The 25,410-nt window shown below is 26.3% G+C and overlaps 1 protein-coding gene across 1 annotated transcript in view; it reads left to right on the top strand.

Annotated features, from left to right (window-relative positions):
- The window catches only part of LOC113377109 (TBC1 domain family member 4), an 81,991-nt gene that overhangs the window by 3,865 nt on the left and 52,716 nt on the right, over window positions 1-25,410 (top strand). The window contains exons 2-3 of the mRNA XM_026617311.1: window positions 19,541-19,664; window positions 21,085-21,170. Coding sequence (XP_026473096.1) covers window positions 19,541-19,664; window positions 21,085-21,170 — 210 coding nt within the window. The remainder of the gene's footprint in view (window positions 1-19,540; window positions 19,665-21,084; window positions 21,171-25,410) is intronic.

The following is a 25,410-nucleotide window of genomic DNA, read 5'->3' as shown; positions in this document are numbered from 1 at the left end:
ATTTAAAAAAATTATACAAAATTTAGAAGCAAAAATTATTTGCCTGCAATGTTGATCTATAAATCCATATCACTCATTTTTTACAAGTACTTTTGGCAAAAAAAGGATTGGAAATGATGGATACGATCAGATCAATATTTCAGATAAATAATTTTTGCTTCTAATTTTTTATATTTTTCTACATATATTTCTTTTTTAGAAAAGGTACATCACTTATTTTTTTATAAGTGTGTTATATTATTTCATAAAAATTGTTTTTGATACAGAAAAATGATGATGATTCAATTAATACCATCTATTTAGTTGCCAACTTAATATCTACTTTATTAATAAAAATACAGAGCATTGAATTTATATAATCATTACAAAAATACATTTTTGAAAGTTCAACTGAATTCTAAGCAAGACATAAAGTTATATTGTGGTTATAGTGATTCAGGCGAAATTTTATATATATTATTCTCTTGTTGCCTGTTGCACAGGTGTATATTTTTACCTTTCCGAATGAAGTATTTATATTACGCATTAGTCATTTCACAACCGGTAAGAAACGCTAATACACATGTTTACCAAAGATTTGCTGGCACACAAAAAGCCTCTAATTGCCATGGCACGCATTTCACACAAGTTCTATATAAATTTTATAAATATTATAATCAATTTGTAGCCTATTTGACTCAAGGCGAATTCAACTACGTTTTTGATAACAATGTCGATGATCTCACTTGCAAAAAAGAGGATAAATTACAAAATATAACAATGGGCTAGATCTAGATGATCGTTTGTCTTACATGTATTTTGGACAAAAGATATGAAATTTTTACAATTATAAATCCACTTTGCCTATTTACTGAATTTTTGTTTTGTAAAGGCAGATTGTAGTTAAATAAAAGAAAAAAAATCTTAGCCAAAAAATATTCAGTTTAAAACCAGATATTTTTAAATCTTATTGAATTTTAACAATTATCAATCAACTTTTTAACTTTCTGTAGGGTAAGTAATAGTAATCGCAAAAAATCGAAAATGAAAATGTTTATATATCTTTACGTTTAAAACGTTTTTGAACATTTTGCCATACCTTAGAAAAATGGATGTATATGTGTGGATGTGTGTGTGTGTGCGTATACAAATTTTCGTTGGCGATTTCGGGAACACCGATTCACCGATTTGAATAATTCAAAAAACATTCGATTCGTATTGATAAGGAGACGTGTTGATTAGTTTTTGGCGAAGGCAGGTCTAGCCGTTCTGTAGATACAGGGCAAAAAGTGCCAAAAACGGTAACTCAGTTTTTACAAGATCGGAGCGTCCAATTTTAATAATTCGAGAAACATTTTACTTGAATTGACAAGATGAAGAACTGATTAAATTCTTGGGAAGGCAGGTCCAGCGGTCATGGACTCTCAATCAAAATAAGTTAAAATAAAGTCATTTTGCGGTCAAAAATGTTTATTGGATATATCTACATCAAATTATCAGATATTTTATAGAGATTCAATAATGTGTACACATTTTGTGTATTTTTTTTTGGGTACGCTACCAAGATTTTTAATTACGGTACAGGAAGTTCCAGCAATTTGCCTTAAGGCACGATGCCATGCACCCCATTAGTTCAAACATTTTTTTACCTTTATCTTTAAAATGCAGAATTTTTGTTATGCTAAGGCAGATTATAGTTTAATAAAAGAAAATAATAAAAACTTTGCCGAACAAAAACATTAAATATTATAAAATTTGTAATCAATACAGATAAAATCAATATAAAAAAGTAGCTCAAATTTAATCGAAATTGAATTAAAAATTGAGCACAATTCTAAATTGACCCATATAAAGCATTTAATTAAATAAGTATATTACATTACCAATTTAATTTATAATCTGATTTTAAAAAAAGGCGAAAATATATTTTAGGAATAAACAAAATTATTTGTCTTACTTAATTTTGAACATAACATGTGATTTTTTTTTACTAATTATCAATCAACTTTGCCGAATAAAATTACTAAATATTGCAAAATTTGTGATCTTTATATTACAGAATCCATCATATTATTTAGTTGCAGTTTATTTTCACAAAATGCTTTGATATTAAAATAAATAAGTTCGAGTTACTATATTTAATATTTTATTATATTTTTATAATTTTTTTGAATTTAAGAAATAATTTAAAATTATCAATATTCAAAATCAAATTAAAAATAGAGTAAACTTTACAATTCAAAAGTTTAAATATATAACCCATACTTATTTATTTTGATATCGGAACATTTTTGGAAAAAAACTGAAACTAAATAACATGTTTTAGCGACATTAAAATTTTAAAATCATTTTTCAATGAAGTATTGATAAGTGTAGAATTTTACACATTAAAAAATCAAATATGGCAATAAATTACTAATACATTTATATATTTAAAAGGGCAAAATATATTATATATATATATTATATATGTTATAATTAAATTAACCTTACATCACAAAAAGATTTTGAACATCTCAAATCTTGTCCAACACTAAATTTAACAACAATTAATACAAGAAACAGCACATTCATTTTTCTCACTAAATTACATTCTTGATCACTTGGCATTCTCTGTAAATATTTTTCTTCGAAATTAAATTATTTTTCACAATTTTTCATTTAGAAATGCGACATTGAATTTACGGGCATTTTATGTTGATAATATTTTATCATTTTTTATCATAAGCTATCTCATTTTTTACTCATAAATCCAGATAAATGGATAAAAGGTTTAATAATTGTCTTATGAGTAATTAACAATGTATCTTTAAATTGTAATAAATATTTTAATATATTGTGATAATTATTATATACTAAATGATATATAAAATTAACATGCTAATTATTTTCTGTATTATAGAATGTTTTTTGGTGAAAGAGTCAGGAGTTGATTTTTACCCAATTTATTCTTCAAGATCAAAATTTCATCCAATATAAAAAAAGTGAAAATGATTTTTTATTTTTCATTTTCTATCAGTGCGGCTCTTTGACTACTTTAAAAATTAGCATCATTCGAAAGTCTATACATTTTTCTTCTGTTATTCAAAAATTCATTCAAATGTAGGTGGAACTTCGTGGTGAAAAGTTGGAAAAACTTAAGCTAGTACACGCGCAAGTCAAACGATTCAGAATTACTTGATACATCGAGAATTATAATTAGAAATCCGGATTTTCGCCAAATTAGAAACTTGGTATATCTTTATTGAATACTTTTAAGAGGTATCAGAACTTTTATTATATTTTTATTCATCATTATACATGTTGTTTATGTTCATTTAATCTTGAACGACAAAACAGATATCTAATTTCAAAATATTTCTACCTAAAATGGAATGTATTCATATGTATATATAGATCCACATTACACCTAAAAGTTTTTGTGTTATTGCATTATTTTATCTTTATTTGATCAAGTTTTTATCACTACTGATAAAAACCTTGAGAATACATCTGACTTTTAAATTGCTAAAAGATAGAGTCCAAATTGTAAAACACCTGTGATGCAAATATTGTTTTTGTTTTGTCAACGTGCCTGTTTATTTTTACTATCTTACGGCCAAAGTTGTTTCGGCTAAACATATAATTATAGAATTATTTGAATTGCTCGATTCATTTAAGAAAATAAAAGTTAAAAAAAAATTAACGCTTTAATATTAAATTAGGTTTTTTCTAGATTAGTCTTTTGTCTATATTAATCTAGGTGTAAGTGGCACTATTAATTAAGGTATTTTGCATTAAGGTAAAGTGTATGAGCTTGCCGATATGTATAAATAATCAATTTAATCAATAAGAATTTAAATTTAACAACTTTTAAATTTGACTCTATTTAGTTTTGAAACTTTTACCCGACCCATTATTGCAACTTTTTGTGAATTTTTATAATTGAACTACATTTTGTTAATTTGTAAATATGTTCATTAAGACCATGATCTCTATTATACTAAAAAGTTTTATAATAATTTTAACAATTAATTAGAAAGAAACGACCTGAGAGATCTTCACAAAAAAATAATCAGCACAAATCTCATATGATATCTGTCGAACATTTCTTAAATTTTGAAAATCATTAGAAGATTTTTTGTAAATTAAGATAAATTTAAAATCTACTATTATTCCTATAGAAACGGCTCGCCCAATTGCCTTGTAAAATTAAGCAACGCTAATAATAAAATTTTTAAACTGGCGCGCTTTTTGAGAAAGGGTCAAAAATTTTATCTCACACATTGTTCATAAATTTGGAGTCAAACGATTCAGAATGACTTGAAACATCGAGAAATATAATTAGAAATCCGGATTTTTGCCAAATTAGGAAGTTAATAATAATATAATCGAAATATACACGTATTAACTATATTTATATATTTAATAGATAAATTCTAAATTTAAAAAAAATTATACATATATATCTTTTCCGCACGATTAATCCAATATAAACAAAAAATAGTTTCTTATAGATGTATAATTACGACGTTTCGGAACGATTACGTTTTGTAATCAAGTGTTTCTGTTAAGAACAATTTCTTATAAGATAACAATATCAATGATAATGATTACAGAATATTAAAAAATATATAAAGAAGTGGATTATGTAACTTTTCTAAAAAAATATTACGAAAAATATAACAAAAATTATAAAAAAATTAGAAGCAAAAATTATTTAACTGCAATAATAACTATTTAACTGCAATAAATCCATATCACTCATTTTTTGTCAAAAACACTTGTAAAACGAAATATTTAAGATTATTTAAAATTTTAATTAATTATTTTTCACAAGTACTTTTGACAAAGTGATTGAAAATGCTGGATTTATAGATCAATATATTAGGTAAATAATTTTTGACAATCAATTTTTTATATTTTTCTACATTATTATTTTTTTAAGAAAAGGTACACTATTCTTTTATAAGTTACACTATTTTTTATAAGTTTTTTAATATTTATTTATTTTAATATTTATATTTATATTTTTATTTTGGATACAGGATTAAATTTAGTAATTACAGAAAATAAATGATCTTAATTAAATTAAATTACAGTAAAATACAACACTAAAACGCTATTAAGCCTAACATTAGTATTATGTAATGCAATAACTTGAAGATAAAATGTTATGGTATTGAATATAGTTTATTTATATTCTGTAATCAATATCATTATTATTGTTATTTCATAAAAATCGTTGATGATGGAACAGAAAAACCAGATGGTGGAACGTATGTAGTTCCGAAACGTCGTAATGAAAACAATTTTTTTATTTATTAGATTAATTGTTGGGAAAGGAAACATATATCAATTTATAAAAAAATCTAATGAATAGTCAAATTATTTATTGTTTTTACTATATTTGACATTTTGGTTGTAAATAAATATTTCAAGGATAAAATAAATAAATAATATTATTAGTTAAATAAATAAATGAAATAATTAAATAAATTACACACACACACACACACATATATATATATATATATATATATATATATATATATTATATTGGTATATTGATATATGTTTCTTTTCCGAACAATAAATCCAATAAATAAAAACAATTTGCTTTTTGTAGATGTTTAATTAGGACGTTTTGGAACTAGATACGTTCCATCATCAGGTTTCTTATTTATTTATTTATTTATTTATTTATTCATTTATACGCCAATCGGCTTTATACAGTTTTATAATATTGTTTGCTAATTCATAACTTCTTATGTCAAAAACATTTTTTATATAGACTTAACTCTATTAATGACAAAAAAAAAACAGAATATTAAGTAAAAAGTTTTTTTTTAATATAAAGGAATGGATTATGTACCAGATAAAAGTAAAGTAAGGTATATAAAAATAAAAATGAAAAATAAAAAAATTACAAAATTATAGAAAATAAAAAATAAAATTGAATAGCAAAAATTATTTACCTGCAATATTTTTGCTACTCAATTTTATTATATATATATATATATATATATATATGTATAATATATATATATATATATATATATATAAATATATATATATATATATATATATATATATATATATGCTAAAAAAATGATGTTGTGGAGAAAAAACAAATATAATATATATTGATATATATATATATATATATATATATATATATTATTTATATATTATAAACAAACAATATATATATTATATATATATATATATATATATATTTATATATTTCAACAGTTATAATAAAATGAAATTTCAAAACAAGTATTTTGAAATCGAATTTCAAGTTTGAATTTTGAGCGAAAAACGACGATTGAGGTAAACGAGGTTAACTTCACGCATGTTTCTCCATTTCTCTATTTGTTTTGACATACGTCAAAAGTTTAGTGTTTCATAATATTTCAATGCACTTGTTATTATAAAAACAGATTACAAATTATAATATCGCAGTTATTTAATTCATAATACAGAATATTATTATTCGTATCAGCATTTCAAATCTCGTGTTGAATGTTGGCCGTTAAACTGTAGAGATTTATGCATCAGAGTGTATCCGAGTAGAGAAACATTGATTTTCTTCATTTTACCATAAACGTTCGGCGCATACGTTTCATCGTGTGAAAATATGCTTAGAAATATTTTATTATTAATTTGCTAATTGTTATAACATAATTTGATTTCGTTAATCATGTGATGGTAAGGCAATTTAGCGTCTGTACGCCTACGGCTACAGAAAAAGTAAACATTAACAGAAAGTGTTAATAAATGCTCAAGACAAAGTGAATAAAAAAAAGTATTAAGTGATTACTATTATGTTTAAATTTGAGTGTATGTGTTTATAAAATACTGTATCCTTTACCTTGTAACTAAATTTTCGAAAATGTCGCTAGGGCTAAGTAGATGAGATTTGTAGGTTATATCGAATTTGACAGTTGACAGTTGACAAGTGTAAAAACTAGTTGTTTTTATTTAAATAAAAATGAAAACAAAATTCACATCTGTCGTTTACAAAGGCAGTGCCTCCGTGGATCCTAGATTTACGACACCGATGCTGGCATGGACTTTGGCAGATATCAGGAAAGCCAAAAATAACCAAAAGGTGTTATATGTTTTATATGTACTAGTAGAGTAGTTTGAACAGTTTAGGAAATCAATTTGAATTAAAGTCGTTTATAATAAATTACCAAAGAACACGTTTGTTTTTGCTAGAAAATCCGATTTGCTAATTTTATGTTTTCTAGACGTTTCTAGTCATTCTGAATCATTTGAGACCAAATTTGGAAAAAAAGTATCTGTGTGTATGTGAGCCACAATGTAGAGTAGTTTAGGAAATCAATTTGAATTAATGTCGCTTCTTAAAATAAGTTTGTTTTTTCCAAAAAATCCAATTTACGAATTTTATGTGTTCTAGACCTTTCTAGCCATACTGAATCGTTTGATACTAAATTTGGAAAAAGCATGTGTGTGTGCGTGAACCACAATGTTACTTTTTGACGACGTTTTTCAAAGCCACTTTATGTAAATCGATAAGGCTTTAATTAGTTTTGAGAGAAGATCAATTCAGCTGTTTTATTTTATAATTAACAGATACGAGCATATCTTTTTATTCCAGTTTTAGACAAAAAACCTGAACCGATTTTAAAATTGATGTTTATATTAACTTGAAAGAAAAGTTTGTTTTCGCTAGAAAAATTAATTCGCTAATTTTATGTTTTTTAGACGTTTCTAGTCATTCTGAATCGCTTGAAACCCAATTTCGAGAAAGTATGTGTGCGTGTGAGCCGAAATTTAACGCTCAGTTATAACTTTTCTTATCTATATTCTTTTGTTTATATTTATTATCTTAACTTTTTATCTTAACTTAATATTAAAAATTAACTTTTTTAATATTAATAATTTTCTTTTTCTATATTATATATTTATTATATTTATTTCTAAAACGGCTGCACCGATTTTAAAAATATAAACGCCATTCCATGTAATTCGATAACGACTTGCGTTTATCAATTTTGCGCGACGATCAGCCAAGCCATTTCTTTCTAATTAGTAAAAAATTTCAAAAATTAATAATCCGCGTTTTAGCCATAAATTAAGAACTGATTTTAAAAATCAAAAACTGTTTGAAAGAAATGAGAATCGTGCTAACTAGTTTTTGATAAAGATCGGCCGGGTCCTTTCTTCGTATTTAATTGTTAAACAAAAATTGACGATATTATATTTTGCATATCGATAATTTTCATTTATCCATTCCAAACATTCTAAAATATTATAGGTCTTTAAAATGTGGTTTAATTATAAAAATTTACCAAAGTTTGGAATAATGATCCGCGCTCTCAGAACATACACCGTATCCATGCACTTTTATAATAAGTCGATACTATTGAATATATTATAAGATTTCAATTCGAAATCGAAAATTGCATTTATTAGTTTTTAATGAAAGAGAAAACTTTATTAGCCAAATAAACAGTTGAAAATTTTATCTAAATAACTAACTAACTATGTATATTTCAATTCTGATCGATTCAAGTGGATTTTTTAAAAATCTTCGCTACTTGTCTTAAGGCAAAATACTACTCGCACCCAGTTATTATAATTAATAACTTCTCGACGGAGTAGTTTTTGTTTTTGCTAAAACAATCCAACTTGCTAATTCTTTGTTTGCTCGACATTTCAAGTCATTCTGAATTGCTCGAGATCAAATTTGGAAAAAGTAAGTGTGTGTATGTTAGCCGAAATTTGATTTTTCGTCGACGTTTTAAACACGTTCTTGTTAATCCGTGTTTGAGCCAAGAATTATAAACTTATTTAAAAATGTAATTAATATTTAAAACCGTTCGAATGTAATTATTATAAATCATTGATTCCCGAAGTGGTTCACATTAACCCTCAGTGGTCCATGACAATTTTAAGGGGGTCCATGACAACATTAAGGGGTCCATGACAATATTCAGGGGGTTCATGTAGCGAAAAATTCCGGTGTCCACGAAATGAAAAGGGGTTTTGCAAAATTTATCCTTACAAAATTGTTTCCAAAATGTTCATCATAATTTACAAGATTTACTTTTAGCTTACTTCATTTTTTTATTATTATTTCGAACTCAATTAATAATTGTATACAATTAACTTGTATTTTTACTTTAAAAATTGAATTATATTTATTAGTCTATTTAGAAATGTATAAAAAAAATGCCTATATCGGGTAAATAAAGGGTCCATGGCAAAGTACAAGTCATCAAAATTTGGGACCCTATGATTTCGATTTTAGTTAGGGATCGTGCTGAGTATTTGTTGGTAATGATCGACTGGGCAGTTTCTTTGTAATTAAAAGTTAAAATTTTGTTTGACAATATTGATGAAGCTTTTTCTGATGATAGAGATCATGGTCTCAAGAAACATATTAAAACATTATAGTCCTACAAAAAATGCTCGAATTATAAAAATGTATGAATATTTGGTATAATAGGCGCTTTTAGAAGATACAAGTGTCTGTGCACTATAATTACATAATACAATTACAGATAATATAAGTTTGATAGAAAAATTGTAATGTAATTTTAATACAATTACAAATATTACATATATTAAGTTTTATTGAAAGATGTGAATTGGAAATTGCATTGATTAGTTTTTGATAAAAACGAAAACTTTATTTTCAAAATAAATAGTTTCAAATTTATATATGTATTATAAATAACTAAATCCCAATTCTTCTTCATAAGTCGTGATAAGTTATTACATGTAATGGGAAGTTCAGGCAAAAAATGCTTATATAAAATTTCTTAAAGATTCATATACGAAATCTAACCATATGGAACTTGATTTTCAAATCACATTTAAAAAAATACCCTGTATATTTTTATAACCTTTTTAAAAAGATTGATATAATAAGAAGCATTGTTGATGTAGAATTCTTAATTAATATAAATTTTATTTTGTTCTGTAAGAACAACTCTTATGTGTTCTACAAATAGTTAAGAGCTAAATAGTCCAGGAATACTATATTTTAATAATTATTGAATTAAGAATATATTAACAATTATTATTGAAGCTTTATAGAATGACAGGCAAATGAGATAAATCATCAAATCATTCTCATCCAAAAAATATTATATGACTAATTTTCGCAATGAATAGAAATGTTTATCCAAAATACTTTATATGACTCATTTTCGTACAGAGTAAAAATTTTCATCCAAAAAACATTGTGACTCATTTTTCTTCTGGAATGAGTCATATCTATTAGAAGTAATCCAGGACACTTACAAACATTGTTATTATATGCCAAAGCCAACAAAATAAGGTTCAAATTACCCTTTCAAAGGGTGGTAAGGTTTCGGAAAACTAAAAATAACCTAAACAAACACTTTTAATCCCACTTTGTGTAGACCACTTTGCAAGAGCTAATACCATGAGAATATATAAATTTAATTTTCTAACGTTTTAAAATGCTGGTGTGTGTGAATATGTTGAATCTTTACAGACAGGCAGTCTGTAAAATGATTTTTTGATTATTTTCTATAAATAGTACCATCAAAGGCTAAATTTACTGTTCTGTACAATGTGAATGTTCAGGCGAGGCCATTTGGGTTAATCACATGACTACATATTAGGCTACAATGCGTATATAGATCATATACCTATAGGTTGGCTTCAGCCGGAACCCACCTTGATATTTTTGTATTAGAATAATGTAATAATATAGAAGCAACTTTTGTTGTGTATGGCATTGTGCCTCAAGGCAAATTGCTGGAACTTCCCGTACCGTAACGAAACATGTTCGAAAAATATTAAATGTTTTTATATAGATTATTATAAATGCTCTAACGTTGTCTAATATTTATAAGAGTTGTATAAACTGAATTACAAAGTTAAAATTATTTATTTCAAGTATATAAGTAAGCTTTAGAATTTTTGCCAGAATTAAAATTAAAATCTCTATTATTTTCGATATACAAAAAAAATTGAAAAAAAAAAAATTGAAATAATTTGTTTTTCTATAAGCAATTATCAAAACAAGCAGAAAGTTTTTTGAATCACTCAAATCAGATGCTTAGTTTTCTTAAAAACTGCTATTTTTTGCACATTTAGCTCGGTGTCTTCGAAACGGTTAGACCTGCCTTTCTCAAAAACTAATCATAACACCTATCTATTAATAGGAATCAAATATTTTTTGAACCTTTGAAATCGATGCGCCCGAAAATGTGGACGAAAAATTGTATCCATACATATATACACACAAGCACACATACACACACATCCATTTTTTCTTAGGTATGCCAAACTGTTCAGAAACCTTCAAAACGTGAAGAAATGTAAAAATTTTCAATTTCTATTTTTGGACGATTACAATAACTTACCCTACGGAAAGTTAAAAAATAGTAATTTTTATTGTAACAAAATCACACATTTGATCAAAACAGGTGTGCCACAAGTGACAAGGTTTATTTCCTGCATTGATTAATTAATTTAATTATTATTGTTACATGATATTGCTTCTACATCAAAAATATTTTAATAAAGTAATTTATAGCTATATATTTTTAGAATAAATTTAAAAAAATTAAGTTTAATATATAAATATAATATGCAATGTATATTAAATTATATTAAATTGAATTAATTTTATTGAAAATATATGGAAATTGAACATATTACATAATACTTACATATTACATATTACATCTGTTGAAAATCCTAATAAAATATCATAGTGTCAGGTTATTTTATTTTTTCTATAAAACTGTGTGTGTATGTGCGGATACACATTTTTGTCGACAATTTGAAGAGCATGGATCAACCGATGTGAAGGATTCCAAAAACATTCGATTCCTATTGATGGGGGACGTGCTGATAAGTTTTTGGCAAATACAGGTCCGGTTGATTCGAAAATACGAGACAAAAAGTGCCAAAAATGGCAATTCATGTTTTGAGAGAACGAAGAGTCAGATTTGAATGATTCAAAAAACATTTCATTTGCGTTGAGGTCTACGAGGACGGTTGTGACATAAAATAGTCTAAAAAACAATAGGTAAAAACACCACAATAGTTTATAACGCCCTTTATTGTCAGAATTATGTTACATTACACAACATAATCATTTAAAGATATGAATATAATATAACAATATATAACAAAACATATTTTTTAATCAAGAAATCTTTGTGAAATCCTTTGTTTTTGTAAGTGAATTTTTTTTACCTTTTTCTTACGAATTTGGTCTTAGTTAAGTTAGATTTTTCTTTTTTTGTTCAAAGTTTTATGAAAAGGACAAGAAATACATTTCACAACATATACATGTCACATAAAAGAAAACTAATTGCTGGTAATTACTACTAATGTTCAATTTGCAGTAAAATAACAAACAAAATGATTTATTGTTATATAAGTAACAGTTATCAAATCGAACAAAAAAAAAACTTATCTTGACTCTATAAAAGCAATGCGGTCTTCATATCATGTTAATATAGGGCACTAACTCAATGCAATAATGGAAACTTGTTCGAACAAACATACTTCATCTTTCTCCCTTTGGACCCTATCTTATAATCAGTACAGGTAAACTATTACCTGTAATATCGACTGTCACTTACTCTGGCACAAGTGTACCAAGTCTCCCCTACTAACTTTTCGAAGAATTGTTTTTGTCAGAAAATCCGATTTGCTAATTTAATGTTTTCAAGTTATTCTTAACAATTTCACACCAAAAATTGCGAAAAAAATAATATAATGGTAACACTAATGAACAACAATATCTGATTTGAATTGTTTTAAGTTCAAGCGTGAATGAAACAAAAGGACAATGCATCCTCTCGTAGTTGTGAAATAAACTATTCTTAAATTTTACGTTGATTGACTGAATATTGAAAATATTTTCAAAACCGTTCTCAGATATTGTATTAACGTAAACGAGTTGCCAGAATTTTCGTGAAAGTTCATTGAGACAAATTATAAGCTAATAAATGATAACAATAGAGATTGTCTATTTCTCGGCTATTCTATTCTTTCAGGTTTTGTTCTAAATTACAAATATTTTCTTTTCTTGCGAATCTTCTGTTAACACATGAATGGAATATTTTGTCTGCAATGTAGTTTGTCAATCTACTATGTACACAATAGTACACATTATGTATCAATGTAGAATTTCATATGGTTAAAGATATATTTTATCATTTAATTTATATAAAACATACACACACACACACACACATATATATATATATATATATATATATATATATATATATCATATAATTTAATTTTATTATTTAGTCTTTCTTTAATTTGATGAGTGTTGTTTTGTTATTTCTTAGTTTTTTTCTCTTCTATTTATAGCTTCCATAGAAAATTATCATTTCTATAGTTACCTAGCTTATATAATTTTTTTCAATTGTATACCTTATAGTTCCACTGATGATAACATCAAATTGTATGTCGAATTGTTTGGAATTAAAGATCGTTTCATAAATACTAATTTTTTCTTTGTTTAATGTATCGCCCCTAAAGAACTTACTCATATATCTCAACATCGATATCATATAAAATAGAATAGAATAGAGCGGTAAGGGTTGCTTCAATTAATAAGGGTATCCCTATCCTATTCTTTATTGCATTTTTTTATAATTCCTAATTAAAAAACACATACAGCTCTAAATTTTCACCTTCTTAACCCAAATCCCAATTTCATAAAAGTCATTTTAGTAATCAATTAGTTTTTCATTTCTCGTCAATGAATATTTTTGACTTAATTTTAGTTCAGTTATTTTTGAGTTTATGTAAAAGCTTAAATTTTATTTAAAAAAAAAACAACTAATTTTTATCGACAGTTCTCTAACACTAACACTTTTTTATTTTGGGGTCAATTTTCTTTATTTTAATTTTCTTATAATTGAATAATACATAAAACTCTAAATTTTTACTCTCCTATCAAATCCCTATTTTATAGTATTTGTTTTGGTTGCCCAATAATATTCTTCATATAGCTCGATAATTAATTAATTATTGTTTTTTTTGTTGGATTTTTTTATTTGGATTGGATCGACTACTAAAACAACGACTATTATGAAACAGGTGTTTGTGGTAGGAGGGTGAAAATTTAGGGCTGTATATGTTTTTTCATCACGAATTATAAAACAATAAAATAAAACAAATTCCCAAAGAATTAATAAAAATTCTTGAGGGTTTTCTTACCACTTAGAGGTATGAAAAATAAATGTTGTCTGGTTTTCAGACATTATGAACGTGATTATAAAATTTCATAAAAATCAGCGAAACCGTTTTGGAGGAGTATTGAGACGAATAACATTTTTCGAAAATTTTATATACGTTAGATATATATATTAGGGTGGTTCTTAAAATGGATATTTTCGATTTTTTTTGCTTCCAGGGGTTCAAATGCTAAAAAATGATAAAAAAATCTCTGAGAGTTTTAGTTCTTAATATTAACTTTAAGATAGTCCGCACTCCAACCAAAGTTTCTTATGGAAATGGGTAAAAATTCCATTTGTTTTTTAGTATTTTATAACTTAGCGACAAGTGAATCAAAATTTTGAGAATCACATTGTATTTGCTTATTTTGATCATAAATAAAATATTGGAACAAGAATTTGATATATTTAATAAAATAAGTATTTACTTAGGAAGAAGAACCAAGAAATTTTGGTTGGTTTTATCTTACTGTTAATATTGAGACCTAATTAATAATTTTATCTATTATATGTGTGTGTATGTATAATATAGATGATTGGTTAGCTAATAATCAATTATATTTAAAATAAAATAACTTGGCTGTTGTTTAAAAATCTTTTATGACTAACAATAAGTGAAACGATGCTAATCGAGATATTGTACATGAATTTGTTTGCGTTTTGTAATATGTAATATATTTTGACGTAAGACTGTTGTTGTTATTACCGATATCGCATATGATTATGCTAACAAATATTTCATTCTTGTAAACATTAATATTACGTCTTTGCGAAGCTCAACTAATTGAGAAAGTACGGTATTAAAATTGGTGATTTATTATTTATTTGATATGAATAATTATATACGTTTGCAGATTATGATTCAATGTCTTGCGATTTAGATTATAAACATAATAATTGACATAATAATAATTGACTCTGCACACACTGTCCATGTTTTTGAACCTAATTTGTATAGTTATATATTGGTTAAAATAGTACAAATTGATATAATTTATAAATCCTAGCTTTTTTGAATTTGTTTTTAAGTTGTTTACAATTTACAACTGTTTTAATAAATATTAAAATTTACATAGTTTCACATGTTTCCTTACAGAATCATAATGGTTCTATTTCAGGCGAGTCGTTTCATAATGGTTTTATAGAAAGGAATATCATTACAATTTACAAAACATTTTAATTCTAATGATATCTTCAGGTTTATAAACAGCTGTTTATAAATTAACATTATAATGAACTATTAGATTCCAGAATCTAATAGTTCTGGTTCAACGAAGTCAAAATAATTTTTTGGTAATTACAATACAATTTTTTTTTCAATAATTTTTACAACTATCTTAAAAACTATAAGCTTCAAAAATACAAAATCATCTATTGATAGTGATTTTGGCATTGACAGTAATCAATGTAGGATGAACTGTCTCTATAATCTGGCTCTGGTAGTATTCTGATGGAATTTCTAGCAAGTGAGTTTGGGTGATCCTCGATACGGCTTTTGTACTTGTCTGACTGAGTTTGTATTTCATCGTTTACTGTGCTGATCTTCGGCGTCTTTATAGACCAACCAATTTAGAACATACTTTGGGGTATTCAAATTTTTTTTTAATAATTTATTTTATCATTTTTGAATTTTTAAGACGTTTGATTTGGAAGCTGATTTTCATAGTTGTATGCCGTAGATCTTAATTAGTTTGATTATGTGGGTGTACAAGATAATTATAAATTTACAAAACATTCTAATAATATTTTAGTAACACGTAGGAGATGTTGAAGTATTAATATTGGAAGTTTTTGTCAATATTTTCCGATAATAATAACAGAAAATATACATATATAATCTATGTTTATGTTATAGTTTGACAAGTGATATATCATGAAAACTATATCATTATTTGGAGTCGTTATATGAATAAGTAAATGTGGGTATTTACAATATTTATTTATTTATTACATATTCTTCATAATATGTCGTTTAGTGATTTTTAACATTCAACTCAATACAAGTGTATATGCATTTTTAACTTTCCGAAGGAAAAGTTTACGTTTTCATCAAAAAATCCGATTCGCTAATTTTATTATATTTTTTATCCATTTAAAGTGATTATTTAAAAATAAAAATTTAATTTTAATTTATGCAACTTGCCTTCAGGCTAAAAACCACTTAAACCTAGTTTTTAGTATTAACTACGCGAAGAAGTTTGTCTTTTCTAGAAAATCCGACTTGTTTTATGTTTTCTCGACGTTTCAAGTCATTCTGAATCGAATGAGACCAAACTTGGAAAAAAGTATGTGTTATATGGATAAAAGTATATGATCTAAAAAAAATTAAAGCCATTTGTGAATCGATAAGAAGTCGCGTTGATTAGTTTTGCGTGACGATCGTCCGAGCCGTTTCTTTGTAATTAGCATGAAAAGTTTAAATTTTTTGGTTTCAGCCCACAATTCTGAATGGATTTTAAAAATTTGAAAACTGAAAAATATTGGTTCGCTATCATGTTGATCAGTTTTTGGCAAAGATCTGCTAGGCCATTTTTTCGTAATTAAGAGTTGGAAAAAAATTTATTTGACGGTATATTTCGGAGTCTGAATTAACATACTAAAATATTCATCAAAGTTTAGAACTTCTACGCGCGCCTAAGCGATTCTAATCAAAATCTAAACCAAACATACATTGAATGCTATATTTCATGTGAAGCTACTGATTACAGGTGACGTCTACACTTAAATATGATACATTTTTAGAAGATGAAATAGATGAAATGAAATGTAGTAAACTAATTAATTTAATATGTACAATATCAGATGTTATAAATATGGTTCAAAGACATCAATTGGAACATTTGAACATTTTACCTAACAATAACTAGCTGAAAATTATTTCTTATTGATTGTTGATTGTATACGTATCGGGAAGTTTATGCAAACGCAAATGCTGCTTACAACTAGTTACATCAGTATTTTGCAACATATTAAATTTTTACACATTTTTATTAACAGGCATTATTTTTTCTTATATCATATTCTCCAATAATTTTTTTACACAGTACCAGGATTCGATCCGAGTACCTTTTTCATGGGAATCGGGCCTGTTATTTAATTGTTTTTTTTTTTAATAATTTTCGTTTTCAGTTTAAATTTCTTTTTCTTATTTCTTATTTCATTATGTAATATTTCTACAATTCCTGTTACACTATTTCCTAATAATGAACATGTTCTAAATACTAGGTGAATTCGTTAGTTTGCTTTATTAATTAGAACTATTCGTCGTATTGCTCATCATAATTAGCAAGATATTGTTTTGGAATATAATTACACAAACATGTTATGTATAAAATGTCCGTTTCGAATACACGAAATAGCACGTGTAATTTTAGGTTTATGACTGTCTTTAGAAAAAGTGAATTTTTAAGAAAACTCAATTTTTAGCGCGTATAAAAAAGTGTGTAACTATACATGTTTACGTATATAATTATTAGAGAATATTTTTATGAATGCCGCTAATGAATATTTAAAACTTCGAAATGGTGTTTGTATGTAGAGTATATTATGCATGTTTTTAACGAATGTGACAAATTGTCTGGCCTTTGTTATTGCTGCAAAGGTTTCTTATTTAAATATTTTTGTCGCCGTTAAGGAGAATTTAAAAAAAGTTGTAAAAACAAATGTTATTCGTTCTATGTCTAATTTTCCTTAAAATATAATACTAAATAAAATATAATATTACCGTTGAAATATTCATATTCAAATTAAATAGGTTTCATAATTATTGTTTTATTCTAAATGCGAGTTAATTATTTATTTGATTTGGGCGACAATATAATGATAAAAAATAACAATAATTATTCAAAAATTTTATGTAGACGTAGAATATTAAATTAGGGTAGATGTATATGGGTACAAAGTCTTTCCTTCGATAACTGTATGAAATTGTGAAGTCTTAGTATAATTTATGTATTCGTTGCAAGTTCTTATTATACTAATGATTTAATAATACACTAAGTTCTAATTGAAGAAGTTATATTTATTGATTATTTATTACATAAGTTGTTACGCGGGCTTTAATTTTAGAAGTGAGAATAAAAAGTCCGAACCAAATCCGCAACCATCCGGTGTAAAAGCGCAATGCCATGAAGATTGCCGTCTTCATGGCAAATATAATTTATTTAAAATATAATAAATGGACAATTTTTTACGAATGAAACGGTAGAGATTAATTCACTTTGTATAAAAAGTACATAACAAAAAATTAACATCATAATGGAATAAGTTATTACTTAAAATGATTTAAGAAATTTTACCATTCAATATTAACAAAGTCGTGGGATATTTATACACGTGGTACTTCAAACATAATTAACAGTATTTTCCAAGTTATTTTTATCACATTTTTTTCATTATTTCTTTCAACATTACATCTGAATCGTTTTTCAATCAGTTTGAAACATATATTCACCTGAAATTATTATACACAAGTTTCCTGAAGTTTTTTGTTGCCTCGAATCGAATATATCAGGGATTTCGCACGCAAAAAATATATCCGTAATATTATTGCAGTAATATTTAAGATTGTTTACGTTCTCGCGATTATTGGGAATTTCTGAGAATGTTATATAATACGGAACTGAAATTGAAACCAGTTAATCTGCTTTCGATAGACAAAATTATAGGTAATTTGCTTAATTGAATTAAGCATGTGCACAATGTTTCTGTTCATAAATTCTGTTTGATAAATATCTATATTTATCACGCTTTTATTCACATTTTACTATATTGATCATGTGTTAGAAATATATTTTCTTGTTATATATTCCAATCGTTACATAAAAACTGATAATATAATATTCAGGCATTCATCCTAAAAGCTTAGCAAGGTAGTTGTTGGATAAAAAAATTATAACAGAATTATAAATAATTTAAGGATGGAAACAAATTTAAGATGAAATAACTTATCATGATTTTTGACCTTTTTTAAAAAATCTGGGTTTTTTTAAATGCCATTGTGACAAAATGGTTAATTTAAAATGTATTCTGAATTAATTTAACGCTGTTCGTTGTATGTTTGTAAATTTGGAATGTCAGTGAATTTGTAATGAAGACTATTTTATTGTAACTCGAATAGACGTTTTTTGCATGTTGATAGAACTTTTATAGAAACAATAAAAATATACTTTTAAAAATATTACAACTTATACATAAAAATACCAAAAGTTTTTTAATATTTTTTAGAAATGTAAGTCAAAGATTTGATATATTATATATGACTTTATAAAACACAGGTGTATTTTGATACATTTTCATTTTTTCCTCATAAGATTTTTGTCTTTATGTAGATATTAATATTTTATATTATTTTTCAGTTATCTTTGGGCATTGAAGATGGCTCCATTGTATGTTACGATGGAGACTTCGAAAGGCAGCTCTGTCATCCACTCAAGCACGTGGTTGGTGTTACTACTGTACCACCTGTACAAAATGGAAAAGGTAATAAAAGTACTATATAAAGTTACTTTAGTATCACTCATCAGTATTACTCTATCATTTCTATAGGTACTTTTTTGCAAATAGTTTGCTTTGTGAACTAACTCTTTAATTATTGAATTTTCTTGTTTGCATCAACTGATGTCTGTTTAAGTTTAGCTCTACATTTAGAATGTGGTGCATTGTTAGAATGTAGTTAAATCAAGATTGCATTATCTAATTGTATACTTATGTATACCGGTCTTTTCTTTCACGCTTTTTGATCATCCACTTCCAAAATTTTTTCAAGACCTTTGGGGTGTGTATATAAATTACCCAATAACTAGAAGATTTGTGTGAATTTTTTTTACAACAAGTATATTTTCATAGCGGGGGCAAAAATTGCCAAGGTCCACTCTTTGAAATAATTTTTGCAACATATTTTTGACTGCATAAGTTAATTATCAGAAAAACAATTAAGTCTCTACTTGAAAATATCATCTATTTGAGCGATTTAATCAAGTCGAAAATAATACTAATAAATAATTATTTGGCATTAAATTTATTAACTTTTATAATATGGTGATAAACTAACAATAAGGTTATAAGAACATCGTTAACTTTTTTGATTTTTTTATGGCAACGACAAACGGTAATTTAACCCCTTGCACTCCATGATTCCAATATTTCTGTAGTAAAGTGACGCAAATAAGGCGACAATGGAGTGCAAAGGGTTAAAGAAAAGAAGACATTCGTATTTTTTTAATGAATATATATATTATCATTATTGGCCATCAATCACCAATAATTATAGGTCAAATGATAGGATAAAATATTGAAAATTAGTATATTAGTTTCAAGATATCAGGATTTCTTCCTAAAAAATCGTTTAAATAAAAAATATTATTCAATGATTTTTTTCTAAAATATTTTCTAGTTCAAGCTTTTGCTTTAATCTTATTATTTTTTACTTCTTTAAATATTTTATTGAAAAAACGAATAATATACTTTAACGAAATTTATATAATTTTGGTAAATTCATTACTTTTTTTTATAAAATGGTGTGTGCATTTTACTTTTGACTATCTTCTATAACAAAATATCGGAAATTTTGAATCTAAAATTTTCATAAATCTTTTTATTCTATATATAATAGTAATGATTTTTATTAATTTGAGATTAAGAATTAGAAATTGATTTTGGTTGAGACTTTATCATGATAGCGAAAATAAATTTCTTAAGCTAAATGCGAAACATCAGTTGTAAATTAATATCCAAGTCCGCAGATATGCGTTTCTATCTTTTGTTAGTTTTAGTTTGGTTCCTTGTTTTTAATATAGCTCTATCATTTTTTTTTGTTTTAACCAACTTTAAATTATATCTCACAAAATTATTATTTGCATTGTTTATGCTTAAATAATATAAATATTTAATCTGTCCTCAGGTCACAGAGGTCTTGTCTATTTGGTTAGAACTCCAAAAGATCCTTTGCTTCACTGCCATCTGTTCGAAGCTGCCAATTCTAGTGATGTAAGTATTTACACAATACATTTTGTTTGTTTAATTTTTGAAGAAATTGTTGTACCGTTTGTTTAACCGCTGTTTATATCTTTACTGTTTATCGTGTTTAGAAATAGCTTAAATTAAAAGATGCCATATGTGTTTTGCAAAACAAGATGAGATAATTCTGGGATATACCGAAGAAAATTGTTCTGCACTTTTTAAATTATTTCTGTGCGTTATATAATCCGTATGTAGAACATAAAATTACTACTTTGAAAAAAAAAACAGTAAAACTCAAACAATTAAGATTTGTTATTGATATCATGTTGTTTTAAAGAATTTGTTTAAATATCATACGTTTTAAAAATTAAACAAACATTAAATAGTATTTTGCGAATTGTAATAACAAATGTCAGGAATTCTTTGATGTCTGGGCAGATCGATTACCAATGAAACGTTGATGGTCAAGGTAAATTCTATAGGTCTGCAATTGCAGTATTATGCAGTGTATGCATGTTGTGTCTGATATACCACATTTACGGAAATATATACAGGGTGTCCCAGAACTCAACGTCAAACCGAAACGAGCTGATAGTATTGACCGTAACTGTCCTGAAAAAAATCTGAAAATAAAATCATCTCGCGTAGTTTGGAAATTATGTGCTTTTAAGTGCAACCTAGAGTTTTGCTAAAGCTTTGACCATTAGCCGGTTATTGTGGTCAATTCCTTTTGAGAAGAGGGCATCTATTAATTAGGAGAGGTTTTTAGGGGAAGAGGGGGGCTTTTCGACAAAAACTCACGAAATATCACGTGGGGAAGAGGGGTATAGTAAGATATCACGTGTGTTCATTTTTTACCTGAATTTTCAAAAACAATAAATAAAATTACAATTTTTTCTCGTAAATAAAAATACACGTGATGTTTGGTGGCGGAGGGGGCAGGGGTTAGTTTTTAATATCACCACCTATCACCAAGGCGTAGGGGTGTTACAAAAATTTTTAGAATATGTGTCACGTAATTAATGGAAGCCCCCTAACCGAAAAATGATTATTATGGATTATTATTATTATAGATATTCTCTATCTGATGTGATAACGTGCATTCAGGGTAAAAAAAGCATCTGTGATAAATATCATTATGTATTTATTTATTGGAGAACTTTTGCAAATGTTTTTTTATCATTGATACATTATTGTCTGGTAATTTCAAATTTGTACATGCAATTTTGAAATTTGATATACTACACGACAACACAACATTGATATCATACATGATATATCATGCTTACATATTCAATTTTTTATGCGTAATGCAGAACATAATGTATATATATATATATATATATATATATATATATATTCATATCTTATGGATCACAACCATCGTAATACCACATGTGTTATGCAGTTGTGCAGGAACAGATATTTCTGCGTTATTTTTGTTATTTCAGTTAATTTATTTCCAAGTTAATTTGTAGTATGTGTATCTAGTATATCAGAATGAAATTATCTCTGTTTTTTAAATGGACCTTTTAAAAGGTGCGTATTATTGTTTTTTCATAATTCTTAAATTGTTTAAATTTGTTGCAAGTTATTTTTAACATGCACTTTAGGAGATGGGAACAAAAAATATAAGTTGCTTTTCCCATTTGTCTCGCTTGGAATAGTAAAATTTATTTATTTGGTTATGCGAATTGCTTCTCAGTTGTATAGAATTTTTTTATTATTTTTTTTCTGCAACCTGTATATATTTTGACATTAGGTAGAGAATGCTGTAAATATGTCCAATGCTAAAATAAAAGTTGATTACAAATTAGTAGATACACCCAGTGACGTATCTACTAGATATATTAAAATAAAACAAAAATAACAAATAAAATAGAATAAAAAACAATAAAATATAGCAAAATGAAAGTATTAATCTAATTATACTATATAAGGTCTTAAAGTTAATTATACTATATAAAGTCTTCAGGCATTTTTCTTCAATATAGTAAAATTTGAATTAAATTTTGACATATATTATGAGTGATAAGTAAGTATGAACCACTACACTATATTTTTGCACTAACTTTATTTCGTAAAATACTAAATTACAAAGGTTTGTACATTGTGATTTGTATCATTATCAGTATAAATTACTTATTAACTTCCCGTAGGGTAAGTTATTGTAATGGGCCGAAAATCGGAATTGAAAATTTTTACATTTCTCGACGTTTTGAAGGTTTCTGAACGTTTTGGCATACTTCAGAAAAAATGGATGTGTGTGTGTGTGTGTGTGTGTGTGTGTGTGTGTGTATGTATGTATGGATACAAATTTTCGTCCACGTTTTCGGGCGTACGGATCAACCGATTTGAATGGTTTAAAAAACATTCGATTCCTATTAATAAGGAGAAGAGCTGATTAGTTTTTGGCAAAGACAGGTCCAGCAGTTACGGAGATAAGGAGCAAAGAGTGTAGAAAATAGAAATCGAGTTTTTGAGAGAACGGAGCATCCGATTTGAATGATCTAAAAAACATTCCATTAGTAATGATTGGGAGAAAGGGTTATTAGTTTTTCGCAAAGGCAGGCCCAGCCATTTCGGAGATACAGAGCTAAATGTACAAAAAATGGCAGTTTTTGAGAGAACTAAGCGTCCGATTTAAATGATTCAAAGAACTTTCTGCTTGTCTTAACAAAATAATTGATTTTGGAAAAAAAAAATTGTACCATTTTTTTTTTTTTTTTTTTTTAAATTTTTTGTATGTCGAAAATATTACAGACTTTATTTTTAATTCTGACTATAGTTCTAATATACTTTAAACAAATAGATTCAACTCTGCAATTCAGTTTATATAATTCTTATAAATATTAGACAATAATACAATATTTATAATAATCTATTTGAAAACATTCAACATTCCTCGAACGTTTCGTTACGGTACGGGAAGTTCCAGCAATTTGCCTTAAGGCACGATGCCGCCCACCCCACTAGTTTTAAAATATGTTTAATTATGAATAGTAATAATTTAAACCAACTTTTTTTACAAAGCTTGACAAAATATTTATCATCAGTAATATACATCATAATTAAATTTTACACCAATGATGAGAAAGATCACTGTCTCGAAATGTTTGTAGTACTTTGTGAAATGAAGTTAGTGCAATAATATATGTATTATGGATATTAGGGCGGTCCTTAAAATGGTCATTTTCGAATTTCCTTGCTCCCAGAGGCTCAAATGGTTCCAAATAGATAAAAAACTATTCTCTGGAAGTTTTAGCTCTTAATATTAACGTTTAGGTAGAGCGCAATTCAATCGAAGTTTTGTATGGAAATAGCATGGAAAAATTTTCAAAAATTTTAAAAATGTTTTTTAGATGTAATTTAGCGAACAAAAGAATGAATAAAACTTATTCATTTGTCGCTAAGTTATACCTAAAACATTTTTTTTTAATTTTCATTATTTTTTCCATGCTCTTTCCATACGAAGTTTGATTGAATTGCGCTCTATCTAAATGTTAATATTAAGAGCTAAAATTTTCAGAGAATTGTTTTTTATCAATTTGGAACCACTTGAGCCCCTGGGAGCAAGAAAATTCAAAAATGACCACTTTAAGGACCACCCTAATGGATATATATATAAATATTAGGGCGGGTCGATTTAAAGGTCACTTGAATTTCGGAAAAAAACTTGTTCATTCTTGTTCTCTAGACTTACGATTCGATTGCGATTATTTCCTATTTATATTATTTTATTTATTTTCTCTCAACTGTTTACTAATTTACATTATCTAGTTTATTTTTAAAATCTCAACGGAATAACTCAAACTCTGTTCCTTTAATAATTGATCATGGTCGCGCCATTGGCAACGACTGCAATAAGACTGGGGTACAAAGTTCGCATAAACGTCTTTAGTTTTTTGGCATTTTATCAAAAAATCTTCATTTTATGGCGAAGCACAGGTTTTGGCTCTCATGCATATTAATTCGCATATATTTATATATTTGTCATATATTTAATAATGGATTTTGCATTGTCAGCGTTGAATATATGTTGTAAACCGGAAATTTCTTATTATAAATGCAGTTTTACACTTTACTTGTGCTTTATATATTTTTTATTCAACAAATTAGATTTATTGCATTATTTATTTAGATACATTTCAATAAGAATGATGGAAAATATAGAATTTGATTTTTATTTCTTCGCTCATACCTTCCAGTGACAATTGTCATATATTTGCGTTTCATGTGAAGAATATTTTTTGAACTTTATTTTTTA

Source organism: Ctenocephalides felis, unplaced genomic scaffold (genome assembly GCF_003426905.1).
Source record: "Ctenocephalides felis isolate EL2017-DRISC unplaced genomic scaffold, ASM342690v1 CF-g0.4_SCAFFOLD_01886, whole genome shotgun sequence".
NCBI classification, from domain to species: domain Eukaryota; kingdom Metazoa; phylum Arthropoda; class Insecta; order Siphonaptera; family Pulicidae; genus Ctenocephalides; species Ctenocephalides felis.
This window is presented reverse-complemented; position numbering and strand designations above follow the sequence as displayed.